The following is a 19,231-nucleotide window of genomic DNA, read 5'->3' on the forward strand; positions in this document are numbered from 1 at the left end:
CCTACCCTCAGAGAAGCGGGTGAACCGGTATACAAGTGTAAAATTTTTGGACTTTCCAGAGCAAGGTTTAAGTCTGCTTAGTGCATCCTTTATGAAATCTAGCATTTGCTCTGTACAGCAGGAGCTGGCATAAAATATGGCATTTTCTGGGAGCCTTAATCTTTCTAGGAACTACCATGACCATAAATCTTGCCCTGGCTGCGTGGCTCTGTTAGATGGAGCATCGTCCCATACACCAAAAGGTCTTGGGTACAATTCCCAGTCAGGGCACATACCTAGGTTTTAGGTTCTGCCTTTGGGAGGCAACCAATCAACATGTCTCTTACATCGATGTTTCTCTCCCCGCCCCCCTCTAAAATAAAAAAAAAAGTAACCAGAATTTTAAAAAAATGATCATAAATCCTTAGTATCTCTTACTGTATCCTTTACCCCTCTGATTACCTGTATCTAAAAATTAATGTGATATGTGGTTCATTGTATTTTGGAAAAGGACAGTGGTGTTCTTGAAACAATGACGCTGGGCTCCTGGAGTCTGAACCCCATTCTAGCAGAGCTGACCAGCCACTTCTACCACCCCCCTACCTGCAGCTGCATTCTTACTGCCAGAGGGTGGGCTGAGGGCGGGGAGAGGGCAGGGGGACAATCCCTAGTGTAATAAAGTACCAAGAGAAGTCAGAGTCACACCACTGCAGACTGAGAACAGTCTGGCTCTAACAAGAGGACTACTCTAGTTTCTGGGCAGAGCACCGATATGGGCAAAGTGTCTTACCCCTCTCCCTCCTTACCACCTCCCTGTCTTACATTTTTACTGCAAATGGAAAACAGAGAACTGAGCTGTGGCTTAATTGTCCAGCTTTTGTCCTGCCATCAAATGCCAGATACATTTTAATTTCCCACCATCTCTTCCAACTGGAGAACACCTGACAAAACCAAATATCACATAAAATGCTGGTAAACAGGAGAAGCAAGGTTTGGGGGGGGGGGGGGGTGTATAACTTTGCTGTTTCCCAGGGTTACAATCATTTTTACCACAGAGAGGCTTGATGCCGCCTTTGGATTTGTCTGGATTGGGAATGAGATTCTCTAGAGTGCTCATATTGATAAATTTAATAATAAAGAACTATCTGGTTGTTTTGTGTAGTTCGACATGGAGAAATTTTGCCCTTATGGAGGTGAGCAACGCATCGGCAGTCCTCCCAGCTGTAGGCTTACTGGAGCTAAATCTTCAAGGGGCTGATTCTCCTCTAATCCCCATCTGCACAAGGGTTCTCACCTTTATTGTTTCTGTTGCTTCTCTTTTACTGTCTTGGTGCCACCTATTTCTCATAAAACAGTAAAATGTGAACCAGACCACTTCTTCAAGGAAGGGCGGGCCCAGCACTGGGCTACCATGCTGGTCTTCCATCACACTGGGACCTGTATGCAAACCATTGACTAAACAAAGGGAGCTAGAAGGTTATCTGCTCTTTGGTTGGTAAATGAGAGGCTGGCTAACCAAAGAGCAGACTTTACCTGTAAGATTCAGAAACATGTGTATCGTGCAAGTGTTTCCTTTCATAAATGTGAAAATAACCCCAAACAAGCTGCCACTTAATAATTTTAAATGGCATTTAATCCAGCAAAGCCAACTTTAGCTGAGTAATAAAAATATGTTGACATTCAAGACATATTGAATTACTCAGTCACTAATGGAGGTAGCAACAGGAATTTTGTGGCATAAAGCAGTTGTTTCAAGCTCAGAGTATAAGTGGCTTTTATAACACTATTGATTGTTTTGTTTCTTTAGTTAAAACTTATGCCAGATGATAAAAATAACTGCCTGCCCACATAATTTTGTTTTTTTTTACAATTGAAGTTCAAGCCATGTGAGTTATTTTTGTTTTTTAAGATTTCAATGAAATTAAAGGCAGATCCTTCTCAATTCCCTGGCTCCTCTGGAGTCTGTTACCACTGCAGCCCACCCCACCCTCACAATTTTTCAGGTTCGTCGAAATCCATGTCTCCACGGATACAGTGTTCTTTACCTCTTATAAATTGAGGTATAATAGACATGTACTAGTATAGTATTAGTTTCAGGTGTACAACATTACATAATGATTGGACATTTTTGTCTCTTGGGAAAGGATCACCACAATAAGTCCTGTTATCTGAGACAGTTACAAAATTTTTCTTGTGATGAGAACTTTTAAGACTTACTCTCTTGGCAACTTTTGAATATGCACTCCGATGGTCACCATGCTGTACATCACATCCCCAGGATTTATTTAGTTTAAAACTGGAAGTTGGTACCTTTTGATCCCCTTTACTCATTTTGCCCGTCTCCAAGCCTCGTCCCTCTGGTAACCATCATTGTGTTTTTGAGATACAAGGACATGCTTAATAGTATGTAATAAAACTCATCAACCTCTATAAACAAAACTTCATCCCATTATAAAACACTTGAACATGCATGTAAAAAAATGTTATATCAGAAGGTATTCATTACTCTGAAGGGCATTTCTCCTAAACCAAAGGGCCTTCTATATCCAGGCATGTGGATTTTAAACAATTGTCTATTATTTGGATTGTCTCTTCCATGAGATGAAGTTTATGAAAGGGTTTAGCTCAAGTAAAATGTCATCATGAAATGCCATTTTCTAATTGCAGAAAGAGAGGCCTCACTCTTTCCTGCTATGTGAAGTACCCTGGGTGTCTGTAGCTAAAAGACATTGTAAAAAAATCCCTTCCTGTGGTTAGGAAGAAATATTTTCACTCCCACGTCTGTCTCTCACCAGAAACAAGAAGATGGGCGATTCACACAGAGCCAACATGGTTTCCAATGAAAAAACCATGCTGGACAAGGCTGATGTTTATAAAATCTGAGTGGGACATCAAGCCATGGACAAAGGGAATGTTTAATGGTGATGGCTAATTTAAATCTCGAGAAAGCTTCTAAGAGAATAGTTTTATGTAGTTTTCATTGCCTAAATGGAATTTTAAATGAAGGTCTGGAAACCAGAGTTCCGTAGGTATAAACCCCAATAAGAAGAGGCTGATGTCCCTGTTTAATTTCTTTAAATTTATTATGAAAAAATAATAAATCTACTTCAGATTTAGCAACAAAACAGGTAAGTAACATGCAAAAAATAATTGCTACTCTGCATTATAAAACTAGTGTTTCTAAACTCTTGTTCCATATGGGGTATTTGGCAATGCTGGGAGACAATTCTGGTTGTCACAACTGGGGTGGAGAATTCTACTGGCATCTAGTGGGTAGAGGCCAGGGATGCTGCTAAATATCTTACAAGGCACAGAACAAACCCCCACATCAAAGAATTATTTGGTCCAAATACAAGAGTGCCAAACTTGAGAAACCCTGCTTATAGAAACAAGGAGTTTACAACAGGCAGGGGGCAATCTGCAGCTCAGTTTTCCCTCTCCTCTCTTCTCGGTAAGCCGTTACCTAGAAGCACAAAGTTGATAAATCCAGTGCAGCCAACCCTGTGTTGATACGCAGAGGTGTGCTTACAATGGATAATTGCTTGCGCTCTGCTGTGGCTTAGGAAAACAGAAACCATATGCGCACAGTGGCAAGCCGGGGCAGGGAGGGAGGGGCTGAGGCGAAGGCGACAGATCTATGCTTCCTGGCTTCGCAGGGCAGAGGGACCACAGCTACCAACCAGGCTGGACCTTTACACCTCTGGGTGCCGAAGGTGCGGAGGGAGACTGAGAAATGCTGGAATCTGCAACTGGGGCCTTGCAGCTGAGCTTGAGCCTTCGCTGGAAGCCAGCCCTGCCCAGCCCCTGCTTTGCTCGGGTGTGGAGCAGCCTGGGGATTCCCATCCAGGGGCTGCCAGAAGGTAGGGACGCTGCCTGACAGAGAGGTGCGCCCTTAAACAAACTGGAATTTCCAGTCTCCTCCAGCCCCTTCTATTATTTTCCATGCAGCCACTGTGCCGTTACTGTTTATCTTTTTAAAACCTTGTCCTGAAACTGCCTGTTCTTTCAGGGCGCTTTGATTTCTCAGTGGCTCACAGTGAAAATAAAGTGCGGTGACTCAGCCAGAGTGTGAGGGGCCACAGCCTCTCGGACAGTCCTGCTGGAGTGAAGGGTCCTCCCCTCCCCCAGGGCTCTCATCCATCGCCTCCAAACATGGACAGTGGGCAAAGCCATGAGGAGGCCAGAGGGCGTGCAGAAGTTGAATCTCCCTGGAAATAAGGCCACCAGGTGCCTTGAAGGGCACACTTCAGGCCAGCATCACTCCGAATGCCCCAGACAGAGGTCAGTGCCCTGTGCCAGCTCTGAGCAGTGGTGCTGGCTGCACCCACTACTTTCTCTTTGCTTTCTGCGGCCCTGGAGTAAAGCAAAGAAAAATGGAGCAGAGGAGAGGCACTAACACTTAGTGACTGACCTACTTGTGCTATATATTTACCTACTGTCTCATTAGTAATCTAAAGTGCCTAGAAATCGGCATTCATATTCTTATCAATATGGAAGACAACTAGGCCTCAGGGACATTAATCACCTTTGCTTGGGAGACAAGGACTGGAATTCCATCCCACTGACCTCAGAGTCCATGCTGCCCCACATGCCAGGCTGGCTGTGGATCAGGACCTGGGCCAGAAGCCCTCGAGGTTTCTGGGATACAGGGGTCTGCTGGAGGTTACCTGCCTCAGAGAGTGTGGGAGGACAGGTTCTTTCAGCTGCTACTAAAATTCTGAGCCCCTCTGGCTTATGGAGACATCCCTCAGGCCTGACCTGTCTTCCCTCCAAACACATTCACACAAGTAAGGGTGTGTGAAAGGCGTACACACGCCTGTACACCCCAGGCCTTACCGTAAAGCCCTGCCATCACTCCCATACTAATCCCTCTAGACTTCTCTTTTACGATGCCAACTTTTCCTCCTTCAAGGCTGCTCCTGAGGCTCATTTGTAAAAGAGAAGTCCATGAGCCTCATTAGAAACAATTTCACCAGAGAAAGCCAGAGGAAAGAATGTGGTGTGACTTCCCCATCTTTGGAGCCCCTGAGAATGAGCCTCCCACTGCTACCCTGGGGTCTCAGGCTTTTTTTTCTTCATCTGATTTAAGATGAGAGGCATCCAGGATTGACTTCCTGTGCATATAAAACTCTTCCAGTCGATACAACCAAATCAAGCAAGTACACTGTCCTGGTGACAAATAAGCAATACAGGAGACTCGAGGCCTCCCTGATTAGAATTTTGTTTCTGTTAAAAAGGTAAGCTTGAGAGTTAACCAACATATTTTTAAAAGTCCCTATAAGGGTCGGAAAGATTGCCATGGCCTGTGTTATATGAGGGTGGGGATGGAGAGAACATGGCCTGGGGGGGAATTCTATGTCTTATTTGCTATAGGATCAACTAACCAATGAAATCCTCACAAACCATGAAGAAGTTCAAGTTTGCAAAGCAAATCGAGAGACTCAAACAAAAGCTGTGAGATAAGCACAAGACGAGAAACAGTCTCCAGTTGGATGGGTCATGGACTTGGAACAACCAGATTTGCACAGACCTCCAAAGTCCCCACTTCTGTGCAGCAAATGAGGGGCTATGGATGGACTCTAGAGCAGTTTGCCAATGAATCTCGCTTCCTTAGCAGATTTTTTGATTAAGGCCAAGGAAGGACATGCTGACAGGAAGTCCAATCACTAGGGTTTTAATGGAACTGAAGAACTTTAAGAGAAAGTTCTTTAATTCCATTAAATTGACTTAAAAATGACTTAAAAATTTTCTCTTACGACTTAGCTGTCTGTAGTTAAAAACAAAGCAGAAACTTAGTTTATATGATGGCATAATGTACGAGGGATATTGCCTAGGCTGGGAAAGATGTAAAATTTGGTGTTTAGAGATGCTCTACCCCTCACCTAGAAAAATGCTTGGGACATAGAGATTCATGATAATTTTTGAATGAATGAATGAATGAATGAATGATTTAACTATACAATTCAAGTATGCAAAGAAATAATTTCTTTTACTTAGCTGTATTTTATTTATGTTGACGATGTTACTGTAACCATTCTGGACTGGTCTCTGAACATCCTGAAGTCTAGGACTTGTCTCCTTTCTTAAATCACGCGTTACTGCTCCTCGCGCATGTCTTAGGCATGCCTCGTTCTCTAGAGCATAAGTAATTCCTTATGCTTTAGAGGAGGAACAGTGTTTTCTAGTTGCACATGCTACCTTAGGCCTGTGATTCCAAGCCCACTGATCAGACAAGTATGGGAGGCTGTAGCACAGCAGGCAGCAAACGTCTGCTGGGAAATGTTGCTGGGGATCAGTAAGTAGTTTGGGCTTTGCTGGCCACACCATCTCTGCTGCAGCTACTCAACTCTGCCTTGCAGCACAAAAGCAGCCTCAGACAGCACTAAGTGCCTGGGAGTGACCGTGTGCCAATAAAACACAATTTACAAAAACAGGCGGTGGCTGATTTGGCCCGTGGGCCAGAGTTTCCAGTCCCTGCTCTGGAGTCCCAGGTTGGAAGGAGACAGTGTGTTGGAGAGGATGCTGGATGGAAGCTCGAGGCTGGACTCTTGATGTGTGTGCGTGTTTCTTCACCTTCTGGCTTTGAAATCATCGAGTTTTAAGAATGAATGTCCGATGTCCATATACACTGAAAACCTGACTCACGGCATCACCAGAGCTACACCTCATCAACTATGGAGCTCTCTGCCAACGTGATCTTTGCTTACAAAACACGTAGGTGAGACAGAGGCCAGTAAAACTTTTGTGGGCTGAGAAAAAAGGTAGCAGGCTGACAGATGCTGACCACCTCCCCGGCCCCACCGAGCAATCCCTTCCTAAGGACAATAAATAGAAAATAAGCACAAAAAGAAGCAACCTGCACACTGTTACACACACCATTAACTATTCAATAAAAAACAGAACCCAGGATCTTGTCTCACTCTGGCCTGTATTAACAGTCTCCCAGAAACACCAGCCATTCCAACTTGTTAAAGTCAATAACAGTCCAGCTTATCCTTTGAAATATAAATGACACCTTTAAAAATAAGCTGCATGTTATATTTAAATAGGTCTAATTCGAGGTTTGTATTTGAATCGTCAACTACCTCCTACATTTCCTTTATTGAATATTTTAGTTTTGTTGTAAGATAAATACCTAGGTAAACTATCATAGCTTTGCACGTACTCTCTGAATTGTATGATGCATCTCAATATTAAACAGTGAAAAATTAAAGAACTGATATTATATGATGGTTTTTTAATGGACCTGGATTCTTGGATTTACATTTTTACCTGAAGGAGAAAAATATCTATGGGGGCTCATCTTGTTTGATGTTTTCTCCATCTGGAATAACCACTTTTCCCCTAATCTTCACTAGTCCATATTCGAAGCCAGGCTAAAGGCCAGCCCCTCCATGAAGCCTTCCTTGATATGCTAGCTCCAACCTCCTGTAGTACTTAATAGGAGTCCTTTGAAGATACCACACACTGCACTTACAGCTAACGTATCTATGCCTCGAACACCCACGCCCATGAATGCAGTAGAGTGCCTTAAATGCAGGTGTCCAAATGCATAAATCCTAGGGTACCTGAGCAAATGATATCTGAATGGATAAGAATTCTCAACATTACTATTGGATCAACATTCATGAGTACTGTTTCTATCCATGCCTTCCAGCTATGGTGTTCATCAGGGCGACATTCAACAGCCCCTTCATTTCTGCTCTGTGCTCATTCAAAAAGCTGAAGGAACTAAGTTTTCTCATCTAACAGCTGCTTTATAGAGATTTGAAAGATTATTATGGCTGTGTAGTAAATGACAGAACTTTACACTGTACACAGAAATCACCCAATGAATCCGACCTCTGATAAACAGAATCAATTTTACAAAAACCAGAGTTAATCCAAAAGGATACCGAAAGGATTGGGGTAGAGAGACAGGGCTCTCCCAAATGAACAAAGGAGCCTAGAATTGTGAAGAGTTCTCTTTGGAGGGTTACAGAATCTAGACTAAATGTTAGATCATAAATTTTAGAGTTGGAGTTAGATTGTAGACTTTCCAACCCTCTCATTTCACCCTTGAGAAAAGCAGTGCCTTTTAGTTAAATTAGCTAATGTGGACTTGCTTATATTAGTTAATACATACATCTGGAGATGTTCAAGCCTTTGAATATACCATTAGAGCATTAATAATAAATAATTTTAGGGGATTCTATCATATTGCAGGAGTCAACACATTCCTCCAAAGGATCTGGGCCCTAGGGTTATTTAACATGAATATTCTGATTTCCTGGAGTCATCAAGAAAAGTATAGATTTCCCTTTTCTGTGTGTTCTTAAGGGAGAGAGGGCATCCATAGGCACCAAGGTTCATTTGGTTGGTACGATATTCCATGGAGGGTCTCACTGATGAGGCTACATCCATCATCTAACAATGCTGATGTTCAGGAGTAAGATTTAAAAAAATAGCACAATTATTTAAGGGACTTATATTTTGAAATTTAAAAACCTACTAAACAAGAGAAAAAGAACTCCGAAAGTCTAAAAGTCTTAACTTTCTTTATGTGCAGGCTTATCTTAGATTCCTAGGAAGTCTGTGGCGAAGACAGCGTCAAGGAGGAGGCAGGCCCCAGGAGGGCAGCACTGCAGACAGCAGCCGGCGGGTGTCAAGGGCTGTCCTGTAGTCACCAACCCCTATCTGACCACGGCTTCTCTGGGGCTCAGCTTCCTCTGTGGTTTCCCCTGTCCAAATGACCCATATAAAACGAATACAGCAGTAATATGCTACCTCAAAGGGCTGTTCTGAGAATTAGGAACAAGCAGGGAGTATCTGCAAAATGTCCAGTACTGCTGTGCAGACCATGCGAGAAATAGCACAAGAAGGGTCTTGCTGGGAAGCAAGAGGTGGGTCATTTATATCGTTCACGGTAATGCACTGACCCACCCTCTTTCTTCAACTGTCTGGGACATTCACGGGTTTTGTCCAAGCTCTGCTTCTTTTCTCCTGCTCTTCTTTTCAGTTTCCTTTTTCTTTTTATTATTAAAATAATACTTACAGATACGTACAGGTAGAGAGAACAGTAATGCCACCCCCCTGCATCCATCACCCAGCCACACAGCCATTGGCTCAGGGCTAACCTTATTTTATGCAGACCCCATCCATTTCTCAGGCCTGACCCTGTGGGATCATTTTGAATCAAATCCCAGACACAGATCATTTCATTTTTCATAGTTTTAAAAACACATTAAGTCATATTTCTTTGCCATCTTATTTCCTTGATTCAACATTTCTCATGTAAATTATTTATAACAAAATAGAGGCAAGATTGGAGTTGTACTTGGGGCCAGAGAAAAATATGGAAACAAATGATCTAAATGAGAAAGGGACAGTAAGTCAAGGCAGAGATAGCCAAAGTAGCCTGTAGGACCCCGAGTTGTCACGGTGTCATGAGCACTTGCACCACCCTGGGGTCCAGCGGGTGCTTTGTCTTGGGTCCTCAGCTCGCAGAGGAAGAGGAATTTCTCACCTTTCCCTGAACAGGCCTCACCCCTCCTTCCTCCATGCACTCTTCCCACTATTGAACCCAAACCATCAGCCTACCTCCCTCCCTGCCAGGCCTTCCTCAATTCCTCCAGTCAAAACGCGTCTGCTCTCTGCTTTGCTTCCATAGTACTTAATTATCCCAGCACACAGCGAGTGAGTAATAAATAAGCGAATAAATGCTTGTGCACTGAATGAATGGGACATAGGACCTATTTCATTCTGCCTTATATCTTCGTTAGTGGCTTTCCCATCTGTCTCTCCCAGTACATTTTAAATTCCTTCAGGAAATAATTGTGTTAAATCAGTTCTGTGTCCCTGGCTTCCTAATGCGTTTATCTGCACATAGTCGGTGCTCAACAAATGTCGCAGGAATGGAGCGATGCTCTAGGAAAAGGTTGGAGGATTAGACTTTTGGAGAATGACTTCACGTAAATTACAGGAAGACTAGCAAAAATACAAAGGGTAGATTTCCACTGGCTTCTTGTCTTAGGGAAGCAAATTTGGACTTGTCATCATAAAAGAAGTCACGAGTGGCTTCCTCTGTCCAAACGACCCAACACCACCTACCTCCAACACCATCGTCGTTTTCCTCTCCTACCCCCTCCCAGGGTGAGGGCTGCACTGAGTTACTGCCCACAGGGTGGAATTACAGGCCTGAATCCGAGACAAAGGTTCTTTATGCTGTGTCTGGTTATTAATTAGCGGCTGGAAACTTCAGGACAGGGCCATTAGCATGCTCATAAACCTTTTATTTTAAATGTTTTCGCTTAGATGAGATTCTGATGTGACTCTCCTTATAAGCTGGACGTAGGACATTTGTTTCTTAACATTTCTGAGGCTCATTAACTACTCCGTCCCAGCGGCTCATTAACTAGCCCATTAGGGATTCCGCCTCATCCAGGCAGAAGCCCCTGCTTGCCTCCACAGAGCCTTTGAGGGCACCTAATTGGGGGTGGTGTGAGGCTGGCTGCCAGGTTCTGAGGAGAGAGTGGGGCCTCGCTAGGGCTCCCTGAGGCTGAAGCTGTGGCAGAGGGAAGCACTCGCTTACCTGCTATCCTCCCAATGGGCATGGCGTGCTCCTCGGGCGGGGAGACGGAGACCATGATGTGGTTCATGTACAGGTCTTCCCGATGCGAGAGGTTGATGGGTTTCCCTTCCCTGTGCAGCCCGTCCTCGGAGAGCCTGGACTGTTTGAAATCCACGGAGTGCCGGGGGTTCAAGATCAGAGGGTGCATGATGGGGCTGGGCATCAGCTGGATCACGCGTGTGCTCTCCTGCCGGGGGCTGGATGGCTTCTGGTGGGGCTCGGAGGATGGTGGGCAGTGATTATTCTCTATGGGAGACACTGACAGGGGGTAGGACTCCTGGTGGTTGTTTTCCTGGTGGAGCCTTGGTCCCTGGGCCCTCTCGGCTGGGGAGAGGCGGCGGATCATGTTGTCCAGGGGGGACCGGAGGGGCCGAGGCTCTGGGTCAGGAGACGGCCGGTGGTTGGTCGTGATGGGTGACCTAGAGCGGTGCAACAGTTCAATGGTGGGAGGGTTGTGGTGCACATTCTCCACGGATGGCCTCGGGGTCCTCTGGACACAGTTATCTGTGGAGCAGAAGGAGAGACAATCACAGCCTCTAGTGAACTGCCAGGAGAGGGACCTCACTGTGGTTCTACAGCAGTGAACAGTCGAGCAACTTTCTTCCCAGGATACGGTGTCGTTCTCGCCACTTAAAAAAAATTCAAGTGCACATACTTAAAATTCTTTTCCTGCCGCTAGACAAGTTAAGAATGTCTACAAACATTCCATTAATCACCTACTAGTGGCCTACAAACACAAGGAAGCCAAACTTTCATTCTTTATCTTTGACTCTGCAATGTGGCTTTCAGGGTCCTTAAGGGTTGCTCTCCAGATACTTTCACTGACTTACATTTTCTTAGCAAATTTTCATATTCTCTACATCCAGGAGGTATGGTATTTAACAACAGCAACAACAATAATAGTAATAAAAAAGCAATTACTATATACTAGGTACTGCATTGCAGTGTTCAAAATTTGCAACACTCCTAAGCAGGAGATAGGAACTACATTAATCCTACTGCGCAGGTGAGAAAATGGAAGCATAAAGGAGTTAAGCAAGCCACCCAAAGTCACACAGTCTACATAGGGGAGTAGAACCAGACTCCAATCAGATTCTAGAACCTATATACCTATTGCAAGATCTACTACTTTGCTATGTACAAACTGGGGGGAAAGTCACATCAAAACCTGCTCTAAGCATGAACATGGGCATACTGTACAGAATGACAACCTAACTACTTGAAAGAACATTTAGGATCACCTTGTTTCTGAGTGCACATCCCCCATCTACAAGTGCTTAGAGACAGGTAGAGGTAGAAAAGAAGAAGGAGGGATGGACACCCCAACATACCTCCACCCCATCCCACTTGAACTTTCAAGCTAGTGACATCTGAGCAAGGACAATGTCAAAAATGTACACAGCTCAGCAACAGAAGTAGTTCTGTAGGCTAGGTTGAGGGAGGGAGCAGCACACATTTGGCTTTAAGAGTCCCTGCTAAGAACAGGAATTTCTACAGGGCTCCACCCTCATCTTAATGAAGTTTTTCTGGCCGTATCTGTTCCCAGAGCTGTCTCACCAAAAGAATGGGTATGCTTGCAGGTCCCTGTTCTGGTCAACGACTTGTCCATGGTTCTAAGCAAAGCAGTATCTGTATGAAAAACATATAAAGGGGGTCTGGGAATCTGACAGACAGAGGTGGTAGGTTTCTTAGAAAGTTTTACACAGGAATAATAACAGGAAAATGGGGACTCTTCTGGATCTCACCTATCATATGAGACAGTAAACAAAAGAAATGCTTTTCATGATCATTAAAAGATCATGTTTGAAGGCGAAGGGTTAATTTTGTAACTACTGTATAAACTGCTGCTATGGATTTAAAAGTTTGTAATCATTGGCATAGCTAACAATAGGAGGCTGGTTTAATAAATTATAGTATATCTCTAAACAATGGAGGACTATGCAGCTATAAAATGGAATGAAGAATATCTCGATATTTTGCTAAAGCACTAGTCTCCAGGCTCTCTGGTTAGATAAGCAAAGCAAGATAAAGTACTTATGGTATGTTACCATTTTTCTAATAAAGAAGAAGGGGATTCCAGTTTCAATAATGGCAGAGTTGCTTGTAATGGACTAACCTTTCTACATATAGAAATAAGAGAATCTGGATAGAATACATTTATAAAAGTTATTTGAAGGCAATGGAGAAAACTGAAGGGGATTTTACTCTTGAAAGAAGGGGACTGCACAGAGTGAGACACAAATTTATACAGTTTTTGCCCTGAGGATCCTCCTAAATCCATGTAATGTGGGGCAGCTAGAAAATGAATAGCAAGTTGCTTTAGGTGTCGGGGATTAGAATATGAAGCTGCCAGAATGGCAAAAAATTGAGAGAGCAAGTCTCATAAAGAGGAGAACCTCAGAGGGAGTATCACTAAAAGAGCACATACAGTTTCCTCAAATCCTTAACATGTGCTCTGAACAGTACATGTGCAGGGGAAACTCTAAGGAGCTCTGTGAAAAGCAACAGCTGGATGATCAAAAGATATGAGCAGAAATCTCAGCTACTGGCCACTGTATCAGACGAGTTCGGAGTTTAAATCCTATCAACAAAGCTCTGTAAACACCTCAGGTTGCTTATTAACCCAGAATGGGTACATCTTAGGAGTAAGGATAGTGCTCTAGGACAAAGGGACTTACCGGAGGGCTAAAGGCAAAACTGTCCTAACTAAATGTAAGACCAAGACTCAACAGATTCAAACAGATTCAAAGTGATGGCTAGTCATTTAACTGCCTGCTAGAATAAAAATCAACACCCTTCAGAGGAATATAACATAATACAGAGTTTCTCCAGTGTGTTATCTATTGTGTTTCTCTATCTTTATTGAATATCCAGTATCCAATAAAGGTTTCTAGACATGCAGACATAGAAAAACTTGATCCATAATCAAGAGGAAAGATAAGCACCAAAAACAGACTGAGATAATCTAGATACTGAAATGAGCAAAAAAGAACTTTAAAGTAGATATAAATTCAAGCACTTAAAAAAAATGATGGCCATAATGAGAGATAAAAGATGGAGACTATTAGAAGAGAAATGGAAACTGTAAAAAAAATAAAAAGGAGATAATTCTAAAATTGAAAGAAATACAGTATTTGAAGTGAATGACTGGATTGGATGGACTTAATAGCAGGTTGGAGATGACAGAAGATAGGGTTAGTAAACTTGAAGACAGATTAATAAAAATAAAAAAGAAATAGATCCTCAGTGACCTGTTAAACAATATTAAATGGTCTAATAGACATGTAATTGGAGTCTAAGAAGGAGAGAACAGAAAGAATGGGGCAAAAAAAAATTGAATAAATAATGGCCAACTGTCCCCAAATTTGGTAACACCAACAAACCTAAAGGTCCAAGAAGCTCAGCAAATCCCAAGAAAAATAAATACAATGAAAACTACACTCAGGCACACCATAGTCAAACTTCTGTAAACCAAAGATAAAGAGAGAATCTTGAAAGTAACCAGAGGAAAAAAAAAGACAAACTATGTACAGGGGAAAAATTACGCTACTTTTGGCTTACTTCTTTTTTAAACACCCAGAGAGAGAGAGAGAGAGAGAGAGAGAGAGAGAGAGAGAGAGAGAACAAGAGTGTGTACAAGAAAAATAGAGATGAAGACCTATAGATACTTAAGAGACACATCAACTATTTGCAATATATAAACCCTTGCTTAGATTCTGATCAAACTATAAAAACATTGATGAGATAGTTGGGGAAAAGTGAACATTAATAGGATATCTGGTGATATTGAGGAACTACTAGTTTTCAGGTAATGTGATAGTTCTGGGATTATGATTTTACAAAGGGTTATCTTTTCAGACCTGTACTGATAGACTTACAGATGAAATTATTTACCTGGGATTTGCTTTATAATAATCTGGATGGTGAATCAGAGAGTAGGTGGGGCATAATGGAAATAAGAATGGCCATAATTGATCATCAAAGCTGGTGATAGGTACATGGTGGTTCATTATATAATTCTCTCTACTTCTGTATCAGTTTGATATTTTCCACCATAAAAAGTTTTTTAAGTGCTTAATTGATCTTGCAGTGACACAGGTTGGCATGACAAGTACTAACATCCTCACTTGAACCCAAATGCAAATAAATGCTTAGAGGGTACTGATTAGGCCCATGGAGTTAACTTTAAGGAATAAGATTATTAGTATGATAGAAATGATCTGCAATCTTTTGGGGATGAGGCAATCCTTTCACAGCTAAAACGGATCTTAATTCTGCTATCCATGAAAATGAATTCATCTTTTGTCCATGGTTCGCTTTTCTTTCTTTTTTTTTTTTTAATCCTCACCGGAGGATATTTTTTCTATTGCTTTTCAGAGAGAGTGGAAGGGAGAAAGAGAGAAAGAGAGAGAGAGAAAGAGAGAGGGGGGGAGAAACATGGATGTGAGAGAGACACATAGATTGGTTGCCTCCCACACATGCCCCAACCTGGGCTGGGGATCGAGCCTGCAACTGAGGTACATGCTCTTGGCCAGAACAGAACCCAGGACCCTTCAGTTTATGGGTCAACACTCTAACCACTGAGCCAAACTGGCTAGGGCCATAGTTCACTTTTCATTTGTCACAGAAATGACCATCGTAAGCAAGAATTTTAGATAGTTGCATTTTGAAGTTTCATATATGTTCTTCTACATGCCCTTGACAGAATGTTTCCCTTTCCTTAAAAGCTTACTAAGGTTTAAAAACACTTAAGGATGATGAAGACCATGTGTTGAAAAATCCTACTTCCTGAATCCATTTCCCGTCTTACAAACTGCGAAATGGACACAGGCACTGGCCAGTAGCCTGGTTACCTGCAGGCTTCCTTTGATGTCCTGGGCTTCAAGGCTCGGTGTATGGGTGTGCACTCACGGCAAGCCTTAGGAAGTTTGGGAGGACTATGAGAGGAAGAACTTTCATGCCAAGGGGAAAAGAGGAACTGATGTAATGTCCTGGAGAGATTTCACTCTCTGTTCCTGCCCAGATCGTTGGGAACAATAAAGGAGGAGACAGTGCTCTGGATAATCAACTCAGATTTTACTTCTGACTCAGGATCCGGGCAGGAACAGGACTTAGAGGAGCATGATTTATTTCTTTCTCTGCAGACACCACTCAAAGAGGAAGTACTTGATGAAGCTGATAACATTAATGGTGGAGAACTGGATCCAAGAGTTTTAATTCCAGGCAACTGGTGGTCTGGGCATAACCACTGTCAAGGCTGAAAGGCCTGCAATGAGGTCTTCCAAGCTTTTGTTTCAGTGTGCAAAGCACGCGCCCACGGATGGAGAGGGCTATGACGCTCCTGCCCTGCTGCCTGCCGCCTCTGTTATTATAAGTTGGCAGCAGGGTATGGAAACTTATGAGACCAGAGCCGGCAGGCAGAGAAGCTCCGGACACAGGAAATGCACCGAGCGGACAGTGGGTGCATTAAATCCCCCAGATGTAGGAGTCTTCTGTCTAAAACAAGGAGATTTTTTTTGGTCTGGCCTTGATGTCTGGGTTTGTTCTTGGTGAATTGCCCAGCTGGAAAACTGGGAAATTATCCACATTGCCCTCGGTCTGAAGGTCTTGATATGGGAGGGAAATGCATAAGGAAGAGGGAGGGAAAGCCACACATAATTAGTGTGGGCGTGGAAGGAAGAGGGAAAGGGGGGAAAAGACCAAGTACTGGTAGGGAACCCATTCTGGTTGAAAGTGTTTTCCGATCCCAAACCCTTCTCTTTGTAGGTCTCTTTTAGAGAGACCTACAAACAATCCCTTCTCACTATCAAACACCCAAAGTAAATTGGGTAGTTAAATGTGATTACAAAAAAAAATAAAGGTCTGATTTCTTTTCTCATCCTCTTTTTACTTATTAGAAAAGTTTCTCTATTTAAAATTCACCAAAATTTGACCCAATTTAATCATGTTATAAATAACAAATACTAGTAAACCTAAAAAAAATCCCAAAACAAAATGCCTTTGGTTGAAGTCATGGGTTTTGACTAGAAAATTTCCAGGGTAGAACAAAGGCGAAGACCAAGTTTATGCCTCCCGCATCAGGATCACACGTCCACCAGCGAGCTTTCCCTGAGGCCACCGATGATGATGATAAGTCAAGTTAGGGCAATGCAGATCGACAGACCCAGCAGGTAAATCTCATTCGTCAGTCTCAGTGCACCCTGTTCCACATTCTTCCAGAAGGGATCATTTCCCAGCACAATTTTGTAAAAGATTCGTGGGAACCATGAGTGATATAAAGAGCTATATGGAGATTAAAGGGTCTAGGTCTTGCGGTGGAATTCGAAACATATTTCATGTGTACACTGAAGTTCTATCAGCCTCTGTTATGGGTTGAATTGTACGTCCCCCACACTCAAAAAAACAAAATTCATATGTTGAAGTCCCACCACCCAGTACCTCAGAATGTAACCTAATTGGAAATAAGGTCATTGTAGATGTAATTAGTTAAGATAAGGTCATATTAGAGGAGGGTGGGCCTCTGATCCAATACGACTGGTGTCCTTATGAAAAGGGAAATTTGGACACACAGACACACACACTGCATGATTAAAAGGGGGGTGTTTTGCCCCACACTGATTACAAAACATGAGTTGAATCACAGAACCTTGAGTGATATCAACTATATTTCAAGTAGTGTCTTGGATGCAGAATATGCAAAGAGTAAGGAAACGTGGTTCATGCTCTCAAGAATATCATAATTTAAAAGCCAGATTAAAAAACACATATCCAAAGGCTACAGGTGCTGAATAAAGAGTCAATGCACATGGGGAGCATGCCGTGTGAAGATGAAGCCAAGGGACGCCAAGGACTGCCAGCAAACCACCAGGAGCTAGGAGAGGGGCACAGAACAGATTCTCCCTCACAGTCCTCAGAAGGAACCGATCCCGCCCATACCCTGATCTTGGACTTCAGCCTCCAGAGCTGTGAGATAATACATTTCTGTTGTTTAAGCCAGCTATTTGTGGTACTTTGTTACGGTAGCCCTAGAAAACTAACACACCCTTTATCCCCTGCTCCCTTTCCGAGAGTTTCAGCCGAGACTTTCCACTGACCCTTTGCCCGGCCATTTCTATTCATGCCAACAAGTTGCTGATGCTACTGAGTTCGCTTGTAGGGTCTGAGAATAAAACTGCCCAAGTTTACGGGGTACAATTCACAGATGTCTGAGGTCATATATAATAAATCCTAAGTAAGCTCCTTGAATTTTATAAGCATTTGGTGAAAGGAAATGAAAGAAGCAACATAGGTAACTAGCAGGACTCTGAGGTTTCATCTTCATTACTGTGGGCGGAAGGCCTCCAAACAGGCTGCCTCTGCCAGCGGCTCAGTACAGAGAGAGAAGCAGCTCCGCAAGCCACAGAGGTGCTCCAGGATGTAAGCCGTTTTTGCCCTTTGCAGTGTGGAGGAAGGAGTCTCCCTCATCCCAATAAAGCAGCACAAAAGATGTAAATGAAGAAATCAAGGGATCAGATTTCAAATGAGCCTATTACATCTGTGGGCGTAAACCTTGTAAATCATTTACAGGGACGGGGTCAGGGTGGCACAAAGATAAGGCAGAGGACTCTGGAAAGGGGAAAGGGCAAGATAATGTCAACCGAGCGCCGCCTTCTCTGGAAGTGAAAGCCCGGCACCCAGTGTCCTTATCTCAAAAAAATCAGATGATATTTCCCTAGTGGGAAGAGGAAGTTTCTTGAAGACTTCCAGCCTATCTTAGGAGAGTTATTCATGCATATTAGGGATCGCTTGCCCCTAAAACTTCTGGCTTAATAGAGCTAGCTAGCCCTTGGGCTAAGAGCAGCCTCTACCACTGGAGGAAGCCAGAGGGGGCAGGGAAGGTGAGTGGGTCCTCCCTGAAAAGGAGGCTCTGCGCACCATCCAGTGGCTCCATACTTCCCCATCACAATCAAATGCTGCGTCAGGGGACAAAGGTCAGAGGGTAAAAGGTCAAAAGGACACTGCCTGAAATACAGGAAGCAAAGCAGGGCAAAGGAGTTAGGAAAGAGTGGAATGAGGCTGGTAACGGGAAGGATGTTGTTAGCTGGTTCCCCAGGGCATGACAGGAAGTCAAGATCTGGGCCTGTTCTTCCTCTGGTGGAACCTCCTGACCTCATGTCAGATCCAAGAATCAAAGAATTAAAAGGGGCACATAAAGGTTAATCTTTTAGTTCTTAAATGTGAGAGGAGACATCCATAAGATGAAGAGGTTTCATAGGGGTCATGAAGGACCTACCATGTGCCAGGTACTGCAAGGTTACAAAGTACACACAGTACTCATGTTCAAAACAGACCGAGTCCTGAAGGTAATTAAGGCTGGGACTTTAAATGTGTTTTACCATAGAAATACTGCTACATAGGTGCCTGGTTAGTCAATGAAGGAATTCTAGGATAATGGCATGGGTAGGCAAAAGGCCCTTCCTGTGTCTGGAATGCACAAATGTGGTGTTTACACAAAGCACATACTAGCTGCAATAAAGGGATTGGTTAAGGAAATTGGAATTGAAGGTAAGAAATCAACCAACCCAACACTGCACAACAATGTGAATGTACTTAACACTTAAACATGGTTAAGATGGTAAATGTTATGTACATTTTATCACAATT

At 43.2% G+C, this 19,231-nt stretch overlaps 1 protein-coding gene across 5 annotated transcripts in view; it reads right to left on the reverse strand.

Moving 5' to 3' along the window:
- ETV6 (ETS variant transcription factor 6) overlaps window positions 1-19,231 on the reverse strand; it is a 343,221-nt gene that overhangs the window by 13,015 nt on the left and 310,975 nt on the right. For all 5 annotated transcript variants that reach the window (XM_081124906.1, XM_081124903.1, XM_081124902.1 and 2 more), the window contains one exon: window positions 10,550-11,092. In XM_081124906.1, the coding sequence (XP_080981032.1) occupies window positions 10,550-11,092 (543 nt within the window). The remainder of the gene's footprint in view (window positions 1-10,549; window positions 11,093-19,231) is intronic.

This window comes from Miniopterus schreibersii, assembly GCF_964146895.1.
Source record: "Miniopterus schreibersii genome assembly, chromosome: 2".
Classification (NCBI taxonomy): domain Eukaryota; kingdom Metazoa; phylum Chordata; class Mammalia; order Chiroptera; family Miniopteridae; genus Miniopterus; species Miniopterus schreibersii.